Raw genomic sequence first — 22,235 nt, 5'->3', positions numbered from 1 at the left:
CTCAACCCCAAGCAGCACTCAGAGGAATGTATCTGTTTCAACCACTGCCCAGCTGACCTCAATTCCAGACTGCAGCCACAGGCACACAGAGAACTCACTCATGTGCTCTTGCCAAGGGTTTTTTTCTCCAAGTCCGAATTTACAGTGAAGTTCCTGGGCTGTAACACAGATCCACCACTGGTGTTCAGAACCTGGGATGGACCATCTTGGCTGCAATGTGCAACACCAGAACAAGATGACATTTTTCAATGTCAAAAGAAGAATGGGGAGGTTTTTGCTGTAGAGATTGTTAGAGAAGTTCCGAAGTTTCAAACCAAAGAGCTAAAGAAACATGCAAGATTGAAGGAGTCTTGGCACATACGGTACAGAAAGAATCTGAGGTGGATGACAGGTCACAGGTTTTTGCAACAGTATTTTCTGTGCTAAATCAAAATGTAAAGAATACATTTCATGTTTGCCTAACATGACAGACAGCTGTAACAGCTGTAACCATTCCATTATGGACAAGTAAGGTATTTGGAACAATCACTGGCAAAATGAGGATGTGTCCAGAAGACCCAGCATTCAGGTGTGGCCCTCAGAGCTCTCAGCTGCTAACAATACTAGAATTCAGAGATTTGCAGCAGCTTTTTTGTTTAATGAGTTCTATTTTATATAAGGGAATTAAAACAATCCATTAGCAACAACTGGCAGAAAAACACTGAGACATAATCACCCTCAACAAAACAACCTGATCCAGGCCTGCTCCTGCATTTGACAGAGATTTTCCTGGGGCAGATTATGGTAACCTTTGCTCACTCGTGTTGCCTATATTTGGATGCACGAAGCTGTGTTAGTTCAGAACTTGTCAAGACTTGTAGACTTGCAGAAGTTTCCTTGGACTTGGTCCCTGGGCTGGCTGGAGATGTAGATGAAGACTTGGAAGCAAAGGAAGGAGAGCAGTTAGATCAGACTTGCTGAACAGGACAGGCTGTCCTGCACCAGACTCCACAGACACACAGATCTCTTCTTCCCCCTTCTCTCCTTGCATAAAATATGCACTAAATTGCACTGCAATTTTTAAAAAGTGCAATTCTTTGAACCGAAGAATTATTATTAAAACTTACTCTTTCAACCAAAAAACGTGCTGGATTTTTAATGGCTTACCACAGTTGCAACTCCTGTAGCTTAGTCTGAAGCACACTGCAGTTTTTATTGGATGTTCATATCTTGTTCTTTGTATTTTTGTTGGAAAAAGGACATTCCAGCCTTCTGTACCCACCTCCCAGTTGTGCTTAACATTAGTGCCTGGAGAGTGTTAGAGACTGTGCAGCACAGACTGGTCCCACTGATGGAACAGAAATACCTTTGCCGATCAGGACCTTTTGCTGGCACCAGGAGGGCAGCAAAACAAGGCCAGTCCTCATTCACCTCAAGACAATTTATTCCTGGCACAGGGTGCATTTCTCTGAACAAGCGTTTTCCAAAATTATCTTTGCATAATGATCAGCACAGAGATGAAACAACTGAGGAGGAACAGAACAACCTGAATCCCTCAGTGATACACACATCAAACTTGAGAAACTGGAGCAGCTGCTGTATCTCGACAAATTCAGAAGGCTCCTACCACAAGAAATAAGAACCTAACTGGTTAAAACAATTTTATTTAAACATTTGGAGGGAAACTTTCATATCATGAGTAAAAATACTAGAGTTGATTGTTGTTAAAAGAAAGTCAAGATGATGGGCTCTCTGTGCAAGCACAGCAGTGTCTGATGGAGAGTGGAAGAGAGGGTTTGCATAATATACTTCCTTTCAAATAAAAATATTAAATGCTACTTAACTGAAATACATGTCATCATTTTTTTATACAGTCAAGAGAATTAAAAAAACAAAAAAAAGCGCAATTTAAAGAACGCAACCTACAATGGAATAACTTTATTTGCAGCAGAGACAGAGTAAGACTGCTTTTATGAAAATTACAAAGAAACATGATACAACAAAAATAGGGTGTGGGGAATTTCCCACCAAGATTAAAAATGAAAAACAAAAAAAAAAAAGTTCACTTTTTGAACACCATTATTATTCAAACACGTATGAAGTTTCAACCTAGTTGTTTTTTATACATGGGAAACACTGTTAAAACTGAATCTTCAAGAGTGAGAAGGCACCATGAACTGTTGGTTGATACCTTTAATGCACACTCAAGAAAGAAGAAATGATCTGGCATGATGCAAAAAATCATTAAGTGTTTATATATATTCATATATCTTCTCGTAAAAAAAAAAAAGCGGCAACAAGTCATTACTTCAGTGCCAAATGTACTTGTGTCTGGCTGACTCATGAGGATGATTTCTCACTTAGACCTGGGTGGTATTTCTGTACAGTGGTGAAAGTGGGTGATTTTGTGTTGTTGCCTTTCATATTAGATTGGTAAATCAAGTGTTTTCTAGGTTCTGAGAAGCCAATCCTATGAAGTATTCCTAAATTCTATGCAAATGGCATAATTAAATGCACTGTCTAGAATGAAATACTCGTCTGTACGGCGTGGCAATCCCACTGGATTCAGTTTGATATGTAATGTCTTGTAGCAGATGTTATAACAAAAATAACTTTTGCTTTTTGATTTACCTCACTGAGGCCATTAATGCTGTTCCTATAGTTGGTTTTCTGGAGTTGGATGACACTTCACTGCTGTCCAAAATGAGTTTGAACCTTAACCCTCCAGAGTTTGTTCACTTTGTTGCTTATATTATTGCACTAGCTACTAAAGTCTTATATCTTCCTATATAAATCTAATTGTTCAGAATGCAGATTCTGTATTTAGATAATGAACTGTATGAAATAAATAAAATAAGGGGATTTTCTGGTCAGAGTTGCTGATATGTTGAATACCTTAATTATTTCTAAAGTAAACAGTTTTGGTGTATATTCTTAAAAACCTATGGTCATTCAGCATAAAAGCCTTGACATAATACTTAAAAGAATGGATTTGTTCTCCTTCTCAAAAATTCATCGAAGAATTGTTTTAAATACAGAATCTGTGAGGCTTCCTACAAATTCACCTAAGTCGTAATACAAACACAGTTTGTAACTCGATAATATAGAAAGTTCTCTAGTGTCCATTGAAGTAAGGTCCCCAAAATGCAGTCTGTTTTGTTTCTGAATGGCAAAACATTAAGCGGTTCCACTGGCTGAGTAGGAGAACTGAGGAAAATGAGGTCTTCTCTCGTTATCTACACAATCCATGCTGTCATCTGAAAGAGGAAAAAAAAAAAAACACCATTAGGTAACATTTGGTACCTTTTTTAATTTTCAGCAAATCAACAATAAGATAATGCACGGTGAAGTTATTTCAGAAAATCGATGTTCAGATGTCCATTTAAAATTGGTAGGAGCTGCATTGCTTAAATCCACATTCACTGTTCTGAATTTCTGGCAATTGCTGTTTGAGAGCATCAAACATACATCTCAAAAATACAATATTTTGACTGAATATGGACATTAGTCCATGCTCAACTGACTGCTTGCATATACACAGTGCAAGTGGATATGGACATGAACAAAATTCATTATCACTGATTTCCAGTGGGAATGTGCAGATTTGGAAAAGACAACAGTACAAATAATTTCACTCTTATTAAACAGCTTTTTCATTTCCAAAACTGGAAAGATGTAGAAAGTTTCACATCAATTTACCAACTTCTTGGTCAAATATATATGGAAAACCCTCAAGTTTAAACTGATGCTTTTTCATAGGGGCTTAAGAGACCCATCGTAGCAAATTATTTCTGGTGGTGTGGAGAACACAGTGGGAAACATTTGGAAAAACTTCACCTTGGTCAGGAGGAGTGATTGTTATCATCTGTGCTGTAAATTCTTCATCAAAGTATCTTGTATCTGTTTCAGATGTAACTTGTGGCTTGAATGGAGGTACAAGCTATGAAAAGAAAAAAAAAGTGTCCATTTACAGGTTCTTGCAGTGCTGTTTGAAACAATCTGCCATAGTTATAAGCTACAGTGCCTTTTTCCAGAAGTTCCTAAAATGTCTAAAAAACGCCAATTCACAAAGGTGTTAGTATATATAGTAAAAAATACTTACTTAGGTGTGCACTTCCTGTTTATGGGGGATTTAAGGAATTTTTTCCTCGAGGATTTAACTGCACAAAAAAAACTTCAGAATCCTAAAATTTCTTAAAGCAATAACATGCTGACCACAGTTCCCTGTGTAATTACATGGAAACTGTCAACCTCATCTAGTCAGATTTATGCTTAAGGAGGATGAAAATGAGTAAAGAAAGATGCACAGTGATATGAAACTTATCAGCTAATCCTGTGTAACACCACAAAGGTTATAACATTCACCAAAAAGTTTCAGCTACAGCACTACTGAGCCCATGCAGCTCACATTGGAGGTCTGACCAACCCAGCAGAATCTAGGCCAAGGCAGCAGCAAAACTAAGCTTTAATACTTCTGGTCCCCAAAGTTTGGTGTCAACTCTGAACTTTGAAAACCTGGAGTGCTTACAAAAACCTGAGCCCAGTGAGCACTGAACATCCTCCTCTTGCTACACCAGGAGCTGCACTTGTTGGGATTTATTCCTGAGACTTACTTGGGCAGACAGGCTGGAAATCATCCATGTGTACCTAGGCAAGCTCTGGCAAGAGCAGCTCCAGATGGAGCAGAGCTGCCTGACTGGGGCTGGAGGAGGAGCGCGCCTGGGAAGCGGGATGGGGAGCTGGCTGCATACAGATGCACACACTTGGAACACGGACAACTCTGGAGGGCAATGGAGCTGGGATTCAGACCTTGCTCAACCTCCCCTGCACGGGGCAGCAGAAGCAGGATGTAAACAAGGCTCTGAGCCCCCCTGAGCACAGGGAGCAGTGCCACGATCCCACTCGCCCACCACCGCGGTTACGCGTGGCCATCTTTTACCAGCACACAGCCACACCGGGCAGCAGCTGAGGAGTGTCACTGAGGAAGCATTGAGCTTCCAATCCAAAACTGCAGGAGAGGTTTAGCAAGGTGGATGGGAAATTGCTCCAACTGGAATTATGCAGTGACCCCAAGACATGCACTTCTGCACTTGTATGAACAAGAACGACACCGACACCAATCACTACCTGGAAAACATCAGCAAATCTTGAATACACAAAACACCTCTTCCCCACCCCCGACTTTGCTTCTCCTTTGGATGTGAAGAATCATTTGTTTGTCAAATTGGCAAATAAGAAAAACACTGGTTTCAAGCTCTCTATCACCAGGACGGTCTTTCTGATCTGTTTTGAGAGCACCTAACAGTGTCCTGTCTTACAAACAGCAATCCAATCAAATGCATTCATTTTCAATGTAAAGACTGTAAAAAATGTAATGTATACATATTGGCAGCATTCCCATTTACAAAGAAGCATTTACTGTTTAAAATCAATCTTTAAAAATTTAGGGGCATAAAAGCTTTGTTTATTATAAGAGAGCACAATTACAGTATATATTCATCATCTTTTCTTCCCAATTACTCACAATTCTCTGTGCCCAAGAACGGCTTAAAGGAGCTGGGTACATTACCCTTACAAAAAAATATGAGGCCCTTAGAAGCAGTCTTTATGTCCTCAATTTTAAAAAGGAAAAGGAAATAGGATATCCCAGAGTCAGGAGTCACTCTGAGCCTTGCAGTCCCCTGAAGCTACTGAAGAGGGAATGCTTCACATTATAATGTTAATAACACTCCTCAATCAAATCACACCAACATATTACATTTAAAAGCCCTGTGGAGCATGAAGATTCCTCCTCACGTAACTCTATTCTCTCTCTCTCTGTAGCAGTTTCTGCCTACTTCCCAAAGCAGCCCTGGGTTTGTTTTTGACAGGCTGTGCATGTGTGTGTGTGTGTGCGTGAAGCTCTATCTGTCCTTTTAAGCTAATGGTGGTTTTGGCACTGACAGTGCCCCCAGTTGCTCTGCTTGCTGTGCACAGCACGGAGTGATTTAGGACTTGGGCACTGCAGCAGACACCTGAACTGAGCACACTGGAGCAACTCAGAGCAGCTATCCCAAGCCAGCACACATGTGGAACAGGGTAGCACTGCCTGTATCATTTTCCTTTTTATTTTAGTATCTGTTAAAAGCAATTTGAGACAGATTATGATGCACCCACAAGACATCTTTTCCCCCTAGCTGTCAAATTCTGAGCGCTAAGCTGGAAACAGAGGGGAAGCCGCAGAAAGCTCCAACGTTGGCTTTAACAAGCAAATATGTCACTTTACTGAAAAGCTGTCACTGCAATAGCTCTGCAGTTCAACTGGCAGGGAGGTGCCACCTGTAGCCTCCCACGGCTGCAGACCAGCACTGGTACCCGCAGGCTCATGCTGATTTAAGAGAGAAAAAGGACCACAAAGAAACCCCCGTGTGATTAAAATCTCTTTGCATATGTTTCGCTTATGGCTGGGCAAAATACTGCAAATTAAACTGCACCTTTCTCTGCCCCAGAGACAGACAGCACTCTTTCCAAGAGAGTCTAATAAACATTTTAAATTTGGGGGACAACCCCAGTTATTCAAAGCTCCTTGTAATTTAAAGCAAAGCTATGTTTCCAAAAAGTTTAATTACAAAGCAAATGTTCTGGATTACCCAAGCCCATATTCATACACGTATCCAGCATTACTGGAGATGGTGGGGAACCAGGCTTAGCACACAAACACCTCTTGGCAGCTGACAAAATCCAGCTTTAATCTCTGGGACTGCACCTCAGGTAAATGCTGCAAGACCCTCTTTGCACCACCCAGAATGCAAGCAGCAATTACTCACAGGCTCTCCATTTGCACAGCGTGTCTACCTCAGATGCAAACACTAATGGAACATGAGCAAAGCCAGGATCTAGATATCCTTGGGTATCTATCATATCCTTGGATAGGTCAGGAATAGTTTCAATTAGCCCACAGTTTTCTCTAAAAGATGCAAGTATTTGGAATTTCCTGATAGTTTTCAGAATAATCTGAATCAGTACCACTATGGCACAATTTATGAAGGCCTTCCCAGTCCTATGGATAAAGAGAACATTGCCTCCAGCTTGTGTGATTTCTCTTCTGTTCAGGGAACTGGGACTACTACCAAATGACAGACAAGTAACTTTACTCAAAACATCTGAGCCCCACTGTCAGCTTTTTACCTTGAACTGCATAAAACCAGTAAAACCTAAAGCATTCAGCCTGTCAGCTGTGTGAAAATGGGGACAACTTCCTGTTTAGAACAGGAATTCAGACCTCCTTTTCACATTATACTGAATAAACTCCACGGAACTCTTTCCTGCCCTCATGACTGTGTACAGCTCTCCCTCAGGGGATGCTTTAAAAGAGCTGAGGTCTGATGTCTTATCCACACTTTCAAGGCACAAAACCTTGTTTTATGATTTTTCAGTTCCTTCAGCCACACAGATCTGTGAGGAAGTGAAGGAAGAGAAGGAAACAGAGCCCTCTCTGTAGCTGTGTACAGGCACTGGACAATGCTCTCACTACAGTATGGGAACTCAGTTTCTGCCAGGTTTCTTACCTGCTCCCACCAACTGGAGGGACAATCAAACTGTATTTAGGGATCAAGTGAGATCTGATACCACGAGGGAGTGCTGGGGGAAGGAGGGAAATCAGGGAAGGCTGGGATTGAGTGAGATCATGTGGCACCAGCAGACGGGAGCCTTGAATCAGCAGACCCACGTTTTAGTTGGCTGCATTTCACAAGTGTTATGAGAATGTGGCTGTTGAGATTGAATGTGAGAGGACAACAGCACACCACCCTTAGTGCACAAAGCAGGGCATCTTGGAGGAGTGAAATAGTTATCTGAGAAGGAAGGGGCAATGAGGCACAGACAACTGATGAAACACATTCTTACAGGAAGGGCTGGGCTCTTTGACTTCAGTGGCACCCACTGTGAAGCCAACAAACCCAGTGGGTGTCAAGGAAAACCCATGAGAAATACCATGAAGTGCAGACACTTTGTATCAGTCCTTTGCCACACACAAAAAACAATATTAGGCTTGGGTTGATGTAAGAGCCTACACTTGTCTGGTCTTGAATGCTGACATTAAATGGAAAAGGCAGGAAAAATGCAATGGCAAAGAAGAGCCCATTTTTTACTACTGCTTCTAGGAAGTTTGGCTTCAGATGCTCAGGAACCAGCAGTATCTCTGGGCTTGCAAGGGATGCATCAGTCAACAGCAAGAAATGGCAGCAAGAGTTCGCAGGAAAAGCCATTTTAAAAGCTTATATACTATCCAAATCTGGAAGCTATTTTGATTACATCCTATTTATTCAGCCATAAAACCACGTATCTCATTAAGAGATACTCCTACCATTGCAAAATAAAAATCCAGAAGTAATCTGATTATGGTATTTTTAGTTGTAGCTAAAAACAACTACAAACCTTTTCTGTGGAGGGTTTCTGTTCACCTTTAGAGAGCTACAAAATTTGAAACATTTGATACATTCACAGCTACAATTCACCTTTGGAGAACAGTTGTATAAATACCTTTTTCTCGTACACATCTTGCCAAACAATGCCAGCAAAGAATTTGTGCTGCATGATCTCCTTGGCATCATCAGGACCACCACCTAACCTGTAGGAGGCAAAATAAGTAATTAAATGTTTGAGTACAGTTATTTTTTCCTAATACAATTTTTATTGCGGTGTACTGAAGAAATTCTGAGTTTATATAATGCATTTGGGAGCAGTTCTAGCATTTGCTATGTGTTTGGTTTTTTGTGCAAGGCCTATTTTAGGCTTTAACACAGTTCCACTGAAAGATTTAACACTGGCTAACAAACAGAATTAGAAGAAATGTCTCTCTTAGACAAAGAAAAAAATAATAACCACAATTCAAAAGACCTGCCCTTCAGAAAAGATGCTGTCCAGGGGACCACAGCAGATTCTGTAAAGTAAAAGGTCTAAGACACAGATTCTTCTCTCTACATTAACATGCAACTAACTACCCCTTATTACCCCTTACAGTTTTCTAGAGCACAGTGATGCCAGCAGTAAAACTGAATTTAAAGTGAAAGAGAGACAAGGCTTTTTAAGGCAAACTGATTTATGCAACCTGATTTAAATTTCCATTAAAGAAAACAGTTGACAACTGCAGTGATAATATCATAGCATATGCAAATCTTTCCTCCTCCTTGGCTTCAGGAAAGCACAAAGGGTGTTTTATTGACTTGAGGTATATCAAGATAAAGCACTTTTATTCCAAAATAAAACTGTCCACACAGCTTATAGATGCAACCAGTTTAGCTGCAGTGTTGAGCTAACTGATGCTTAAATTTTGCTGTGGAGGTTAAAATGTTCTCTAAAAGACTGAACCACATCTGCAAGCAAAGGCAGGCATCGAGAAAACAAAAGAGATACTGGGTAATCAGCAGGAGACTCAGGTAACAAGGTTAAAACAAAGCTCAGGTGTTACCATGTTCACCCAGGCTGGTCTCAGTCTGTTCTCCCACGCCTGGTGCCACTGGCAAACTGAGATATTGACCTCATTTCAAGAGCTTGAAGCAATGACTCTAGGAGACCTAGACTAGAGTTAAACTGTTACAGACATCAGGGACAAGGCTTGTTCTCTGTGCCTGAAGCCAAGACCTGGCCAGGCCTTATCCACTGCTGCACATCTGGCCCTGAATGTCCTCTGGGCCACATGTGGTAACCCCATGGTCCAGTTCAGGATTATCTGGGGAGAGGAGAGGGGTTTGGTTCAAAATATCAGAGAAATATGAGGGCTGTGCTAAAACCCATTGAAGTGGCATTTTTACAGCTTGAGCATGCTCTGGAATGCAGAGTGAAAGCACAATGCTGCGGGGACAGCACTGGATGACAGTTCAGTGTGGAAGAGTCAAATATTGTGACACTTTGTTCTCATTGCTGGCTGGAAATGGATCCTGATGCGTTCAACCCCTTGGCAATGCCCAAACACCACTGGCAGAGAAGACAAACTGGCAGAGGCCACAGCTGTACCAGAGACACCCAGCAGCAGAGGTGCCTGACAGTCCAGAGGCTCTTCCATTCCAGTGCCACAGTGACCTAAGGGGTTTGCTCCTCATCATCCTTTAGGAAACGTGCAGTGGAACAGCTCCCCAGCCTTCCAGTACCTGGGTGACTCTCTCCTCCCCAGGTGAGCTCTAAGACCAACCCACCCCAGAGCCCCAGGGGCCAAACCCAGCTGGACCAGGGCTCTCCCATCTGCCTGGCAGCACTTTCTACAGCTGCACAGCAGCCTGGAACAGAGACAAACTCCAGGGCAGCCTGGGAACAGAAACAAACTCTGTGAATAATCATTCCTCGGCTTGTTCCCCCCAGGTCTAGTGGCTTTGCCAAGTCTCTACCAGACTCCTTGTTGCTTCCACAGCACAGTGATCGTGGCTGATGAAGAAGGTGGAGTCAATTCTCTTTATCCACAGATGTCAACAGACTGCACAGGAGTTCAGCAGTGACTCTGAGCTCAGAAGCTCCTGAATGGTGCTCTGCAGAGCAGCAGGCAGGAAGGCTGGCTGGCTGCAGCCATGTACAAGTGCTTTGCAGAATATGTTACCTAATATGAGCCTGTGTTCCATGAAGGGCAAACACATATTCAGGGAAATACTAAGAAAGACCCCAGATGTTTTACTTACCTTTTAAAAATTAGACAAATCCAGTCAAAGTGAATGGTGAAACAATAGAAACCTCGTATTTTGGATATGGATTTATTCCAAAATACAGTTTTATTTTCCAGAATTAGTATGAAAGGTCCCTCTCAAGGAGAACGAAATTAAATTGGCAACTAACACAAAAATCATGGTTAAGTACCACTGAGAATGTAAAGAGCAGCAGGTTTGTCTTTCATAGGGAGATACAATAAATAAAGAAAAATGCAGCAGAAATAAGAGCTCTGAAGAGATTCCTGATAATAAAGATAAATTCTGCACTTTTAAGGCCTCAGACAGAACCAAAAATAGTATATATAGGACTTGAAAAGCAAAGTCTACTGAAATTTACAGTATACAAAGAAATATAATAGGAAGTATAGAGGCCATAAAGCAATTTAAAGAAAAACAAGAGAAAACATCACTCAACACCTAACCACCAAACAATTCTGGTTGTTCACTCAACTTCTATCTACACTTGAGAGACTTTCTTTAGTTAAATCCAGAAGTGAAAATTATTAATAAAGTGCAACATCAACATTAAAATGAAATTATTTTCACATTTTAAATTTTTATGAAACTGCATATTGCTTTTAAGTCCCTCTAACCATTTAATGACAAATGTGCTACATAAACTGAGGGCAACCAGTGATCATTTCACAGATGTATCATATAGAACCAATTTTAAAAATTTGCTGTATTGCATTAACATATGTATATAAATACAGTCAGTGAACACATAGGAAGATTCCAATTAGTGGACCACATGAAAAATAATGTATCTCTATTTGCCCACGAAAAAATAAACAGTGCTCAGCTCCCAGGTCCATTCCAGCTCTTTAAAAAGAAACCTGCACACTTCTAGTTTTCCAGCCCTGTCTTCACATGATTTCTCTGAGTCACACCTGCCCCCAAACCTGGATCTACAATAGCACAAACAATCCCACCAGGCTCCAGAACAACAGCCCAGCAAACACTGCTGAGTGTTCACCAGCTCCAAGCACACAGATTCCCATTTCTCCTTCTCTGATACAGGCAGGATGGACACCAGTAACTTACTTTACAATGGCCCTTACCTTCAAGGCTTCTAATAGCCACAGGGAAGGACCTGGGAGCTCTAGCCACATCAGTTTCCTGACTGACACAATCAGCACAGAGAAGCTCTTTCTGGCTTTGAAAACACAATTTGAGGACTCCAGATTTGGAAGGAAAAGGCCACATTCTTCCCAAAGCCTTGTACACAGAGTCTTTGGGTGCTTTCCTGCTCAGAGATTAAAACTTTTGGGAAGCCTAATACAGCTAACTCCCAGCTCTTTGCTGAGCTTTACTTCCCCACTTCTTCATTAACCACATGCATGTGACACAAACATGGCAGATCAAAATGCACTGAAAAAGCTCCAACTTTGTAACATTAAGAAATTGAGAGGAGTCATGTTTGAGGTTGGCAAAGTCTGGGAAGTCTCTAAAATAGTGGTTTCTGGAAAGCTGGGAGAAAAAAACCCTTTAAACTTGCCTTTTATGTTTTTCTCAGCTTCAATTTAGATCTCTGTGGGTGAACTGTTTGAGTTTGTCTAAATCACTGTGGACAGAACTGATTTTGACTAAAATTATCATACACAACAGCTAAATCTCAGCCTGTCTCAAAGCACCTGGTGAAACATGAAGACTTGAGCATTTTGCACTTCAGCTGATACCAAGGCACTGGAGCTGTCTGGAGACAGAAGCACTCTCCTACTCAAGGCACACACATTTTGGAGCAAACACAAGTAACCTGTTGTGTGGCTCTAAAATCGTGCATGTCCATAAGGCATCCAAGTGTGCTGTCCAGGAGGACCAGCTCTTCAATGTTACCTCCCCTTCTGCTGGCCACCAGTTTGTTTGGGATCACCTCCAGGCCCCTGAAGTCCCCACAAGTGCCATCTCTAACTCTTCCAAAGCCAGCAGAGCAGCTCTCACACCTTCCTGTGCCTGAGAGCAAAGGTGCTCAAGAGCCATCTAACCTTCCTGAGCAAAGCAGCACAGAGGACACAGACAACAGCTTAACTACAAATCTCTTCCTTTCACTAGGGAAAAACAAACGAGTTTGGGTTTCATGCAAGTAAGGGCTTGACTGACACTCCTGAACATCTGCGGCCAAAGTTTCATGCAGATATGGAAAGAACCATCATGGCTAGGGAAGAACAAAGAACCAGATCTCCATGTGACTGCAAGAACTGACCACCAGGTCCCAGAGAGCACCTTCAGCTCCTCAAAGCCACAACCACAAATCTGTGAAGTCATCAGATATTTAAACAGGTGTTTTTGAAATGTTGCATCATCTTCCTCTCATTCTTGCTGAATGGCAAGGCCCAACAGCACCCCAGGGGCAGGTGAAGCAGCCTGTGACAAACCCCATCTGAGAGAGGCTGAACAACCCTGGCCTATGACAGGGACAAAGGCATGTAGTAAAATCTGATGATCAAAATTCAAATTAAACCATCCTGAAGCTCTCTCAAGTTAAAAACCTGCCAAGATCCAGAGCTTGCAAGACACTGATTACAAACCCACCCACCCATCTAAACTTAGCCTGTTTATATGGGGTGCTCTGATCCATGCCCACTTTCACAGGCTGCAGTCTCCACAGCCAGAGGAAAAACAGTAAAAACTTTGTTGCTTCATTTATGAAAAACTGCTCTGATTACCTTCTTTCATTTGATCCATGTCACAAAGCAGCAAAGGGGAATTTCAGGTCACATTAACAGGAAATATTTACAGAATAGATTTTTTCCTTCTTAGGAAAATTAGGGCTCACATTACAAGATTAATAAACTTCTATCAATCCCAAAAGAAACTTCAAAATTCCTTTTCTCTTACAAAATGGGATTTCATATGACCAAATTTAGAAAACAGCCATGATTAAAAGCAGAATGCAATTTATTGTTCTTCACATCTTCTCCATATGCCTGGGAGCTTGAGAATGAACTGGTATTACTGAACACAGAGTACTCACACTGCTTCTACAAATCCAGCTCAGGTGCAATAGGTCATTTTCCAGATTTAATTCACTGACAGAGATCACAATTCCCTAGCCCCTTGATATTTAACTTAAACTATCCTTGGCACTGAGCTTCATAATATCAACCTGTATTGTTGGGTTGACTGGGGTTTTTTTTATGATTTTAGGGGAAGTGACAACATCTCCTGGTTTCCTTTTTCTCATGGTTTTTGGCTGCCTCCTCCATCTCACTCTGAAGTTCATCCAAAGTTATGCTTCCAATTCTGACGCTTTCTGCCACAAACATTACAATGATACCAACTTCTGTCCACCACTGGGCTTTATGGAAGAGGGGATTTCTGCTGAATTACACAGTGGCTCCCTAAACTACCACACTATCACACATTATGTAACTTTTCAGTCAATGTATTTCAGTAACTCTCTGGCTGGTTTTTGTCCATATGGCTCCATGAGCTCACTGTGAGTCAACTACCAAGTACGCCAGGCACCCACCCCAGCACCCAGACCACCCAGAAAAAAGAATATAACACTGCAAGGGCAGAATGCAGGACTTCTACCTCTAGTGCTTCCACATCAGTTCTCCAAGCTGCCTGAAATGTCGCAAAGTGCAGGGGATTTGCTGAACCACAACTTCAGTTAAAACGTTATGGGAACAGTGACTGGGGAGAAAACCAGTATTTAGGAACAGTCCAAGATCCAAAAAAGCCTGGGAAGCACCAGGGTAATTAGGCATAATTACAATAAGGCATGTGTGCAGGCTTGTCTAGTCAACAGTTATTTCTATCAGCAGCATGAAAATCATCTGTCCACCAGATCAGAGCAGCACTGCTTCCAAGCCTGCAGAAGATACATGTGAAGAAGTGGCTATTTGTATTAAGTGAGCATATTGTGGAGTAATTATTGGCATTGGGAAAATCTCGTAATTAGAAACAAGTGGGCGTTCTTTGTTTGTAAACAAATTGCATTTTGGTTCATCAGAGATGCTCCTTTAAGAACAAACTGCAGCAGATGCTGCTTGTGTTTCCAGTGATTGAAAGGCCCCACCTGAATAAGCTATGAAAGGGTCACAATTGCATTTAACCCAGTGCTTTCCTGGACAGGAATGCTGTTGGCAGAGGCTGCAGAGCACAGAGCCTGGGGGCTGCTCATCAATTACACAACCTTCTCCTGGAGGTCCCCTCACAGGCGCCGGGTTCAGGAGGGGCTGCAGCTGTTGCCACCTTGTACAGGGCTGGCCACGTTCTGGGCTGCAGCTCCCCACAGAACCCCCAAGATGAATCCTCCGATATTACAAACTGTGGATTTGCATTACAAGACCTCCCAACAGGATTTTCCATCAAAAAATACTGACGGAAATAGCCTACAGTGATGACAGAAATCCTTGCTACAAATATCCACGTAGTGGCAAACCCCACTTTCCTGCTATGTGCACACACATGCATGAGACTAAACAAACACCAGAAAGCAAACTGGAATTCTCTGCTCACACCTCACATGAAAGGTTTCCTATTTCGGGTCCATTAACAGTGGAAGGTTCAGGACAGGAGATCAGGGCAGAGTCACAATATTATTTGTTTTAAAAATGTCTGGGTTGACAAGATGGCAGGTTTCTAAACTGATGTTTATCTCTATGTGAAGGTCAACATCCTTTTTGCATCTTGTTCTATTTTCTGTTAGCCATTAGGAGCTTTTTTGTGGTTTTAAATGAAGGGTTGTTTTTTAAAAAGTACAGCAATAAAAGAAAAACAAAAACAAAAGGAGGAAATAGGAAAAGCCAATTGAGCATGGTATAAACTCCACCACAAAAATGGTACAAACACCACCACCTACTGTCCAAAGCAGGATGCTAAATCACTGGCACAGATCTAGACAAAAATTCAGGAAAGGGACAGTAGTCTCAACTGCAACAGAAGATAAAAGCACTTGGTGTAGAGCATCTTATAACTCACAGCAGCCACTGGATTCCCTATGGCCAAAGGTAGGGTTAACTTGTTTTTTTCCCAGGCTATAGTTTTGCTTGAATGGCAGCCACCATAATCTGAAATTCAGCACCAAAGCTGCTTCATGTCGCTATTTACGCTGTCAGCTCATATAAAAAGTTAAAAATAAATTAGTAGATCCCCTTGCTGCATCTTGTTGGATAATCATTTTGAACGGATTAAAAATTAAATTACAATTTTGTCTCAAATACCTTAAAAAAAGTGCAACTATTAAGCAACAGCCTCACCTTTGCTTAGGATCTTTCTTCAGCAAACCTGACAAGAGGGACTTTGCTTCAGGTGACAATGTGCGTGGAAATCTGATCTCCTCCATAAGGATGAGTTCAAAAAGCTTTTCATGGTCCTGATTGTAGAAAGGGAGCCGGCCACACATCATTTCATACATCACAACTCCTAAACCCCACCAGTCCACTGCACGGCCGTAGTCGTTATCCTCCAGAACCTGCGGAATGTAAGAAAAAGGCTTTAGAAGATACTCCCAAATCAGGCATGAAAACAGAACTTAAGAAGCAAAAGTTACCCCAGCAAGTCCATCTTTCACAACACAGCCAAATCTGCCAGCAGAGTATTTGCAGAAGAACCATGTGAAAAGAATTGGCATCCATGCTCATCATCATAGGTGAGCAGAGGGGGAAAAAGGAGGCAGCAGGTATGTTACAGCAGGCTCCTTGTCTTCCTTCTCCAACCCTCCCTCACATTATGGTCATGATAAGCACAACCTTTGAAAGTCCAAAGGCCAAGAACTGTTCTCACATTACAGAGCCAGCTGTTAAACTCTCACTTATACATCACAAAATGTTCCAAACAAGATCCAAGTTTTTAGAAAAAACCCAACCCACCAAGGAGCCAGTACAGGGAGAAAAGGCCATCAACCTGCTCCTTCACAAGCAAAAAGCCAAACATATCCACCATCTTCTTATCAGCCTGTATCCCAAAGGGGTAGCTCTGCACATCCTAAAAGACCACCCACAAATACTCAATGACTAATCTACATTAAACACCAAGAGCCACAACACCACTCCTAACATTTGACTGGGTCTAAGGCTGTAAAACGGCAGCCAAATTGTCTGGAAATGTTTCCCCTCCAACCCTCTGCCCCGCTCCAAAGGCACTTCTGCCTCTGCTTAGAGGGCTGCAAACACAGGAACAGTCAGTGGGGTGGATTTCTGCCAGGTCTCACAGCAAAAGGAGCCCAGCACAGTTCATTCTTCCCTTCCCCTGGGCACTTCTACCTAGCAGAGCAGTGGCTGGTGCAGGGACTTGGACTCCAGCAGTGTTCTCCACCTCTCCCTCTTGTCCCAGAGAAGCCCTGGCACAGTGCATTTCTGATCTCCTGCACAGTGGGTTGCTGAAGGCAGCGGGGAGAGTTTTGTGGCTTGTGCAGTGGATGTTACAAGGACTTCTCTAGACTTTGTGTCTCCTATGCAGTTGTCTGTAGCTGACACCAGCATCTCATGTTCCAGACCCTGTCCTCAGGTTTTAGTTATCATCTTTACTCCTTGCACGGGCCTGCACTGAGCTGCTTACTCTTGCTAAGAGCACAAACCACAACTGCAACACCATCCTGTTTTCTTGCTGCACAGTGTCTGTGTGAGCTTTACATTCCTGCCATTTAAAATAAAAAGGTAAAAGAGCCAAAGTCAGCGCAAGTTTAACAAAAGCAAAATCTTAACCTCTTACAAACCTCGATATAAAGATTTTGCATATAAAAAAGAACCATCGAGGCACTTCATGTAACAACTGTTTGCACTCTGCCTCGCTTTATTCACTAATTATTCCCCTTAATTATCTGAACGAGGGAGACGGCCTGCAGTAAAAATCAAAAGGCTGCCAGGTATTAGATTACCCCACGTCGGTCTATTTACAGCATCCCCGGCCGTATGATTCACACCAAACGACAGCTGGCTGTGCAGCTGCCCCCTCCATGTCCAGGCCGGCACAGCTGCCGGCCGGCCGGGATTCCAGGAGCCGGCCCCGTCCTTCCCGAGGCTCCGGGAGATTGTGTGACAATGCAGTTCCCTCTCTGAGTCACCCCGCTCAACCAGCGCTTCCTCTTCACACTCCCCTACACTTGCCTTACCTAAAATAAAACACTCACACGGCCTCCGATTTGTGTTTTTATTCTTTAAACTGCTGCAATATGCAGCAATATGCAATAGGAGAGACTGAAAGAAAAAGAAAACCACAGAGACCACTGTTGTGCACGCAGTTAAAGGTGCTTTCGAAATGCAGTAAACATTTCAGATGTTACTTTAAAAAGTGTATTAATACTCAGTATTATAAGCTAGATTACTAACTACAATGATTTTCTTCATCTCCATTAACTTTAAGCAGAATATAAAATGCTTATTTCTTCAAAGCTCTTTAGCACAATGAGCATATCCTCGTATTAGTGATTGCATAGAAGACAGCAATGGTGTGAGTATCAAAAATACACCATAAAAAAAGAAGATAGTGCATTCATCCCTGATTTATTGCAACACACTGGATAGCTGGGGAGCAGTAAAGTAACAAGGTCATTCCATTTAAATTTAAAGGATCCTCATTTCTTAACGAGCAGCCCTAGACTGTTGTGAGCTGGAATTTGAAAGAGAAGGCAAGAACAGCTGTAAACATCACAGCCATTGATGCATCTGACACATCAAAGTTGACATGGTTCAGTCACTGTCATCCATGCATGAGATTCCAGTATGAACCTAAAAACAACGCTGCAACAACTGTACAGACACACTGCTGTGCTGGACTCGAGTTACAAATGCAGGCAGGAGCACTGACACCCCTGCTTTTAAGGATGTATATATGACCTTAAACACATGGAAGATCAGTTGCAGAGAATTTCCAGACTTTTGCATGCTATCAACCAGATGACAAAAGCCTCCTCAGAATTTAACACTCTAACTTCACAGATGGGATTTGCAAGTAAGGTAGAGAACTGAGTTAATCAAAAGGATTTGTCCTTCAGGGTTTTTGGATGAGCCAACTCATCATAAATATGAAAAAGAAAATATAATAGCAAGTAACACAACAGAAAGAACAGCTCAACTGCCTGCACAGGGAATCCCCACATTCCAAGTTAGGAAAAACAAAAACAATAAATATTTTTAGCGTCCTCAGAAAATCTCTGATGAGAAACTGAAGTTCAGCAATTGATTTTAAGAGGGAAGCTAAAATAAAAGCTATGTTTATGAATAATAAACACTCTGTCATGCTGCTAATTACTCTCTGCATCAGTAAATCCCAAATTGTGGTGCATGGACCCCAATTTAGATTCACTGAAGACTTCTGGTGATCCATGGAAAAGCTGGCAGTCATCATGAGACTGGCTCCACCTCTTTGTTGCAAGCTACTTCGACAGGTGCCCATGTTCTTCATTATTACAAAGGACTGGAGGCCCTTGAAAGCAGCTGGGAGTTAAAAAAAAAACCCAACAAAAACCAAACAAAACCCAAGAGCATGCTGCCACCACTATGAAAGCAGAGAGCACAAAAGCACTGCTCAGCAAACACATCAGCTCTCAGCAGAAATATTCCTCCTCCACGCTGGTTTCCCATCCTTTGTTACTTTTGCACAGTTCAATTCAAGGCAGGTTTGCAAGGCTCAAGTCTCCCGAATCAGAGGAAAGCTGTGCCAAAAATCTATAACTCGCTGGCAGCCCAAGGCTCGCTTCTGCATGTGCCCTGAGCAGGATGGAAATGTAAATGCCAGGGGAAGCAAAGCTCCACTGCAAGGGAAGCAGCCCCTGTACAAGGCACACCAAGCCGGCTCGGGCTCTGTGCCCTGTGAGTCCAGGAGTTTGATTCCACAGAGCTCGGAGAGTGGGCAGAGAAACCAGGGTCTGCCTGCAGAGCACCGAGGGTGCACATAGCCCCTACAACCTGCCTGAACTTCTCATCTGCCCCCAGCCCATCCCAGCAGTAACACCACACTGCTGCACAACTCTAAGTGTTTCCAGGAACAAACCTGCAAACATACATTTGCATTCTGCACTTGAAAAGAAAAAAAAATCTGCACAAAAAAAAATTCCCAAAACAAACGGTTTAAGAACTGAGATTCCCTGCCTGGATTTATTTCCTCTGAAACTGGAGTGCTCAAATCAACACTGAGAAATATCTTGTGCTTTTATAGTCATAAAACAGTCAGCACTTTTAATGCATGCCATGCTAAATAATGCAGAAAAAGCTTGGTCTGTCCTGTTTCTGAAAACATGTCACTTTTTACTGTCCTCAAATAGTAATGGAATTGGACAATACTTTAATTTCTTAAGTCCTATTGATACCTTTCAAATAGGACAACACATAGAAAGTTGCAAAAAAGGTAATCTATCATGAAATATTTGAAGTGATTAAAAAGGAGTTTTTTTAAATTATGTATCTGATACAAGAAACAAGCACTGTTCCAGTAAAAAGTACATATTCCATCAAGTGAAAGAAACCACCCTGCCAAAAAATTATCACGTATCATTATGCTAAAGATGTGTTCCAGATCATGATGAATAAAGGAGTCTCAGTATGTGTAATTATATAACAGCAGCTAGTGCATGAGCACATCACGGCACAGGAATTTATTCTGTACTCCTACTGCTACCATGGAAGGCACATAAGAAGGCAATTTAACACAACAGCCAACATAAACATACCTCTGGTGCAAGATACTCTGGAGTGCCACAGAAAGTCTTCATTGTTGCTCCATCCTTGATGCCTTCTTTACATAGTCCAAAGTCTGTTATTTTTATGTGTCCATCTTTATCCAGCATAAGATTTTCCAACTGGGAAGAAAAGCCAAATTAAGAGACATGATTACCTGTAACATACACTGTTCCTGAGCAGGATAATCAAAGACACAAATTTTGCAGATCAGTTTTGAACATAGGTCAGAGCCACAGCAGCTGCCAGGACATGCAAAATGTAAATATACATTTGTAACATATTCCTCAGCTCTTTAGGAAACATTAAGTAACTAATTTGTATCTTGGGGTCACCAACCATATATACAGAAATAACAGAGAACATGAATATTGTATTTATGCTTCTACGATATCATCCTCAATAGAACACCAGTTCTTTAGGAAGTATATTAAGTATTCCCCCTCATACAACTTCATCTCTGATTTTACTCTGATTTTATGAAATAATCTGTACCAGTAAGTAATAGCACAAAATAAATATAACAGAAATCATATGCAAAGTTAAGGAACTACTTCCAAAGAGACCCTTTAAATGAGAATCACTATATATATTTACTCAGCACATGGTATTCATCCCACCCCCCAAGTCTCTAATTTTTGAGAAAGTCAGCCAGGTATTAGGACAGTTTTCTCAGTGCATCAATAAAGTGCATTACAGGGGAATCACGGTGATATGAGAGACAAAATCCCAGCACATATCCCAAAATTATTTTGACAGTCTCAAAACATTACAGAGCATGCTTCACCTTAGACTGCCCCTAAATAAACAACCAGGATCCCTTCATCCTGTCCTGAAAACTCTTCTCAGGAAGAAAGAGAATACTATTGTTGCATTTCCTCAAGAATTTCTTAAGTTTGTTTGCCCTGAGACACCTTGTTTGGTTGGGGTTTCTTTTCCTCTTCTGAGTTCCCCAAACAAATTAGTAACTTGAAGCTTAGGCAGTTACTGTGTAGATAATGTGAGCACACTGCAAGGAAGCATAACATTCATGCAGTGTGAATTTCCATCTCTCTGGTAAGACCAGGATTATGTTCCACCGTGCAGAAGCACCAGCAAAGTCTCTCTCAGAACATAAGCAGGCAAGTGAAAATGAAACCCCTGTAGCCCAGTAACCCTTAGTGTTCTCTGAAATGCTGCCAAAGTCACAGTAAATGCCTTATGCAGCTTCTTGGACTATCAAAGGGTTTAGACATCCTGTAAAGTCCAGCCCAACAGCTGCAACAACAGTTTGGATAAAGTTCAGTCAGGAAAGGATTTCTTAATAGCTCAGGATCATTTGCTTTTTTAGCAACAAACAAAAGTCAAACCCCAAACGCCCGAAAATTATTTTTCTACGTACCTTCAAATCTCTATAAACCACATTCTTCTCTGAATGCAGGTAATCCAGCGCTGAAACAATCTCAGCCCCATAAAACCGAGCTCGGTCTTCAGAGAAGACACGCTCTCTTGACAGATGGAAAAACAACTACAAGAATAATAATTTTCAACTTTAAATGTTTCTGAATTATGTCTTGCAGTTCATAGGTCATCCTGCTTGGAAGGTGCTATTACCTAAGAGAAAACCCCTTCTTACACTCACCCAGCTGTGTTTCCAAATGTGTTAAAAACCATCATAAATTAAATTACGAGATAATTATGTCTCTCATTCACAGATGCACACTGATAACTAGTTCATGCACTACAATCTTACAGGTTCAGAAAACTATAAAACTATTTTTGACTGAACTACAATTACATATTAAAACTAGAGCCCGATGCATGATTTAGAGAAATGTTAACATTCCAACTTTTTCTTACTGACTGTAATAGTAGTTAACAGTTTCTAGCTCTCCCTCCAAGCATATTCACAATACTAAATTAAGTGTTAAAACTTCTCTGACAACTAGAAAGCAACCTTGCCTTCTTGTACTTCTAAATG

At 41.6% G+C, this 22,235-nt stretch overlaps 1 protein-coding gene across 1 annotated transcript in view; it reads right to left on the bottom strand.

Moving 5' to 3' along the window:
* Window positions 1-1,902: 1,902 nt before the first annotated feature.
* Window positions 1,903-22,235, bottom strand: part of AKT1 (AKT serine/threonine kinase 1) — a 75,366-nt gene continuing 55,033 nt past the window's right edge. Inside the window, exons 9-14 of the mRNA XM_083862718.1 lie at window positions 21,657-21,782; window positions 20,269-20,397; window positions 15,860-16,074; window positions 8,500-8,587; window positions 3,817-3,919; window positions 1,903-3,236 (exon numbers count right to left, since the gene is read on the bottom strand). Coding sequence (XP_083718844.1) covers window positions 3,157-3,236; window positions 3,817-3,919; window positions 8,500-8,587; window positions 15,860-16,074; window positions 20,269-20,397; window positions 21,657-21,782 — 741 coding nt within the window. The 3' untranslated portion in view covers window positions 1,903-3,156. The remainder of the gene's footprint in view (window positions 3,237-3,816; window positions 3,920-8,499; window positions 8,588-15,859; window positions 16,075-20,268; window positions 20,398-21,656; window positions 21,783-22,235) is intronic.

The sequence above is a fragment of the Zosterops lateralis genome (genome assembly GCF_965231275.1).
Source record: "Zosterops lateralis genome assembly, chromosome: 6".
NCBI classification, from domain to species: domain Eukaryota; kingdom Metazoa; phylum Chordata; class Aves; order Passeriformes; family Zosteropidae; genus Zosterops; species Zosterops lateralis.
The sequence above is the reverse complement of the archived record's forward strand: the minus strand, read 5'-3'. Positions and strand labels throughout refer to the sequence as shown.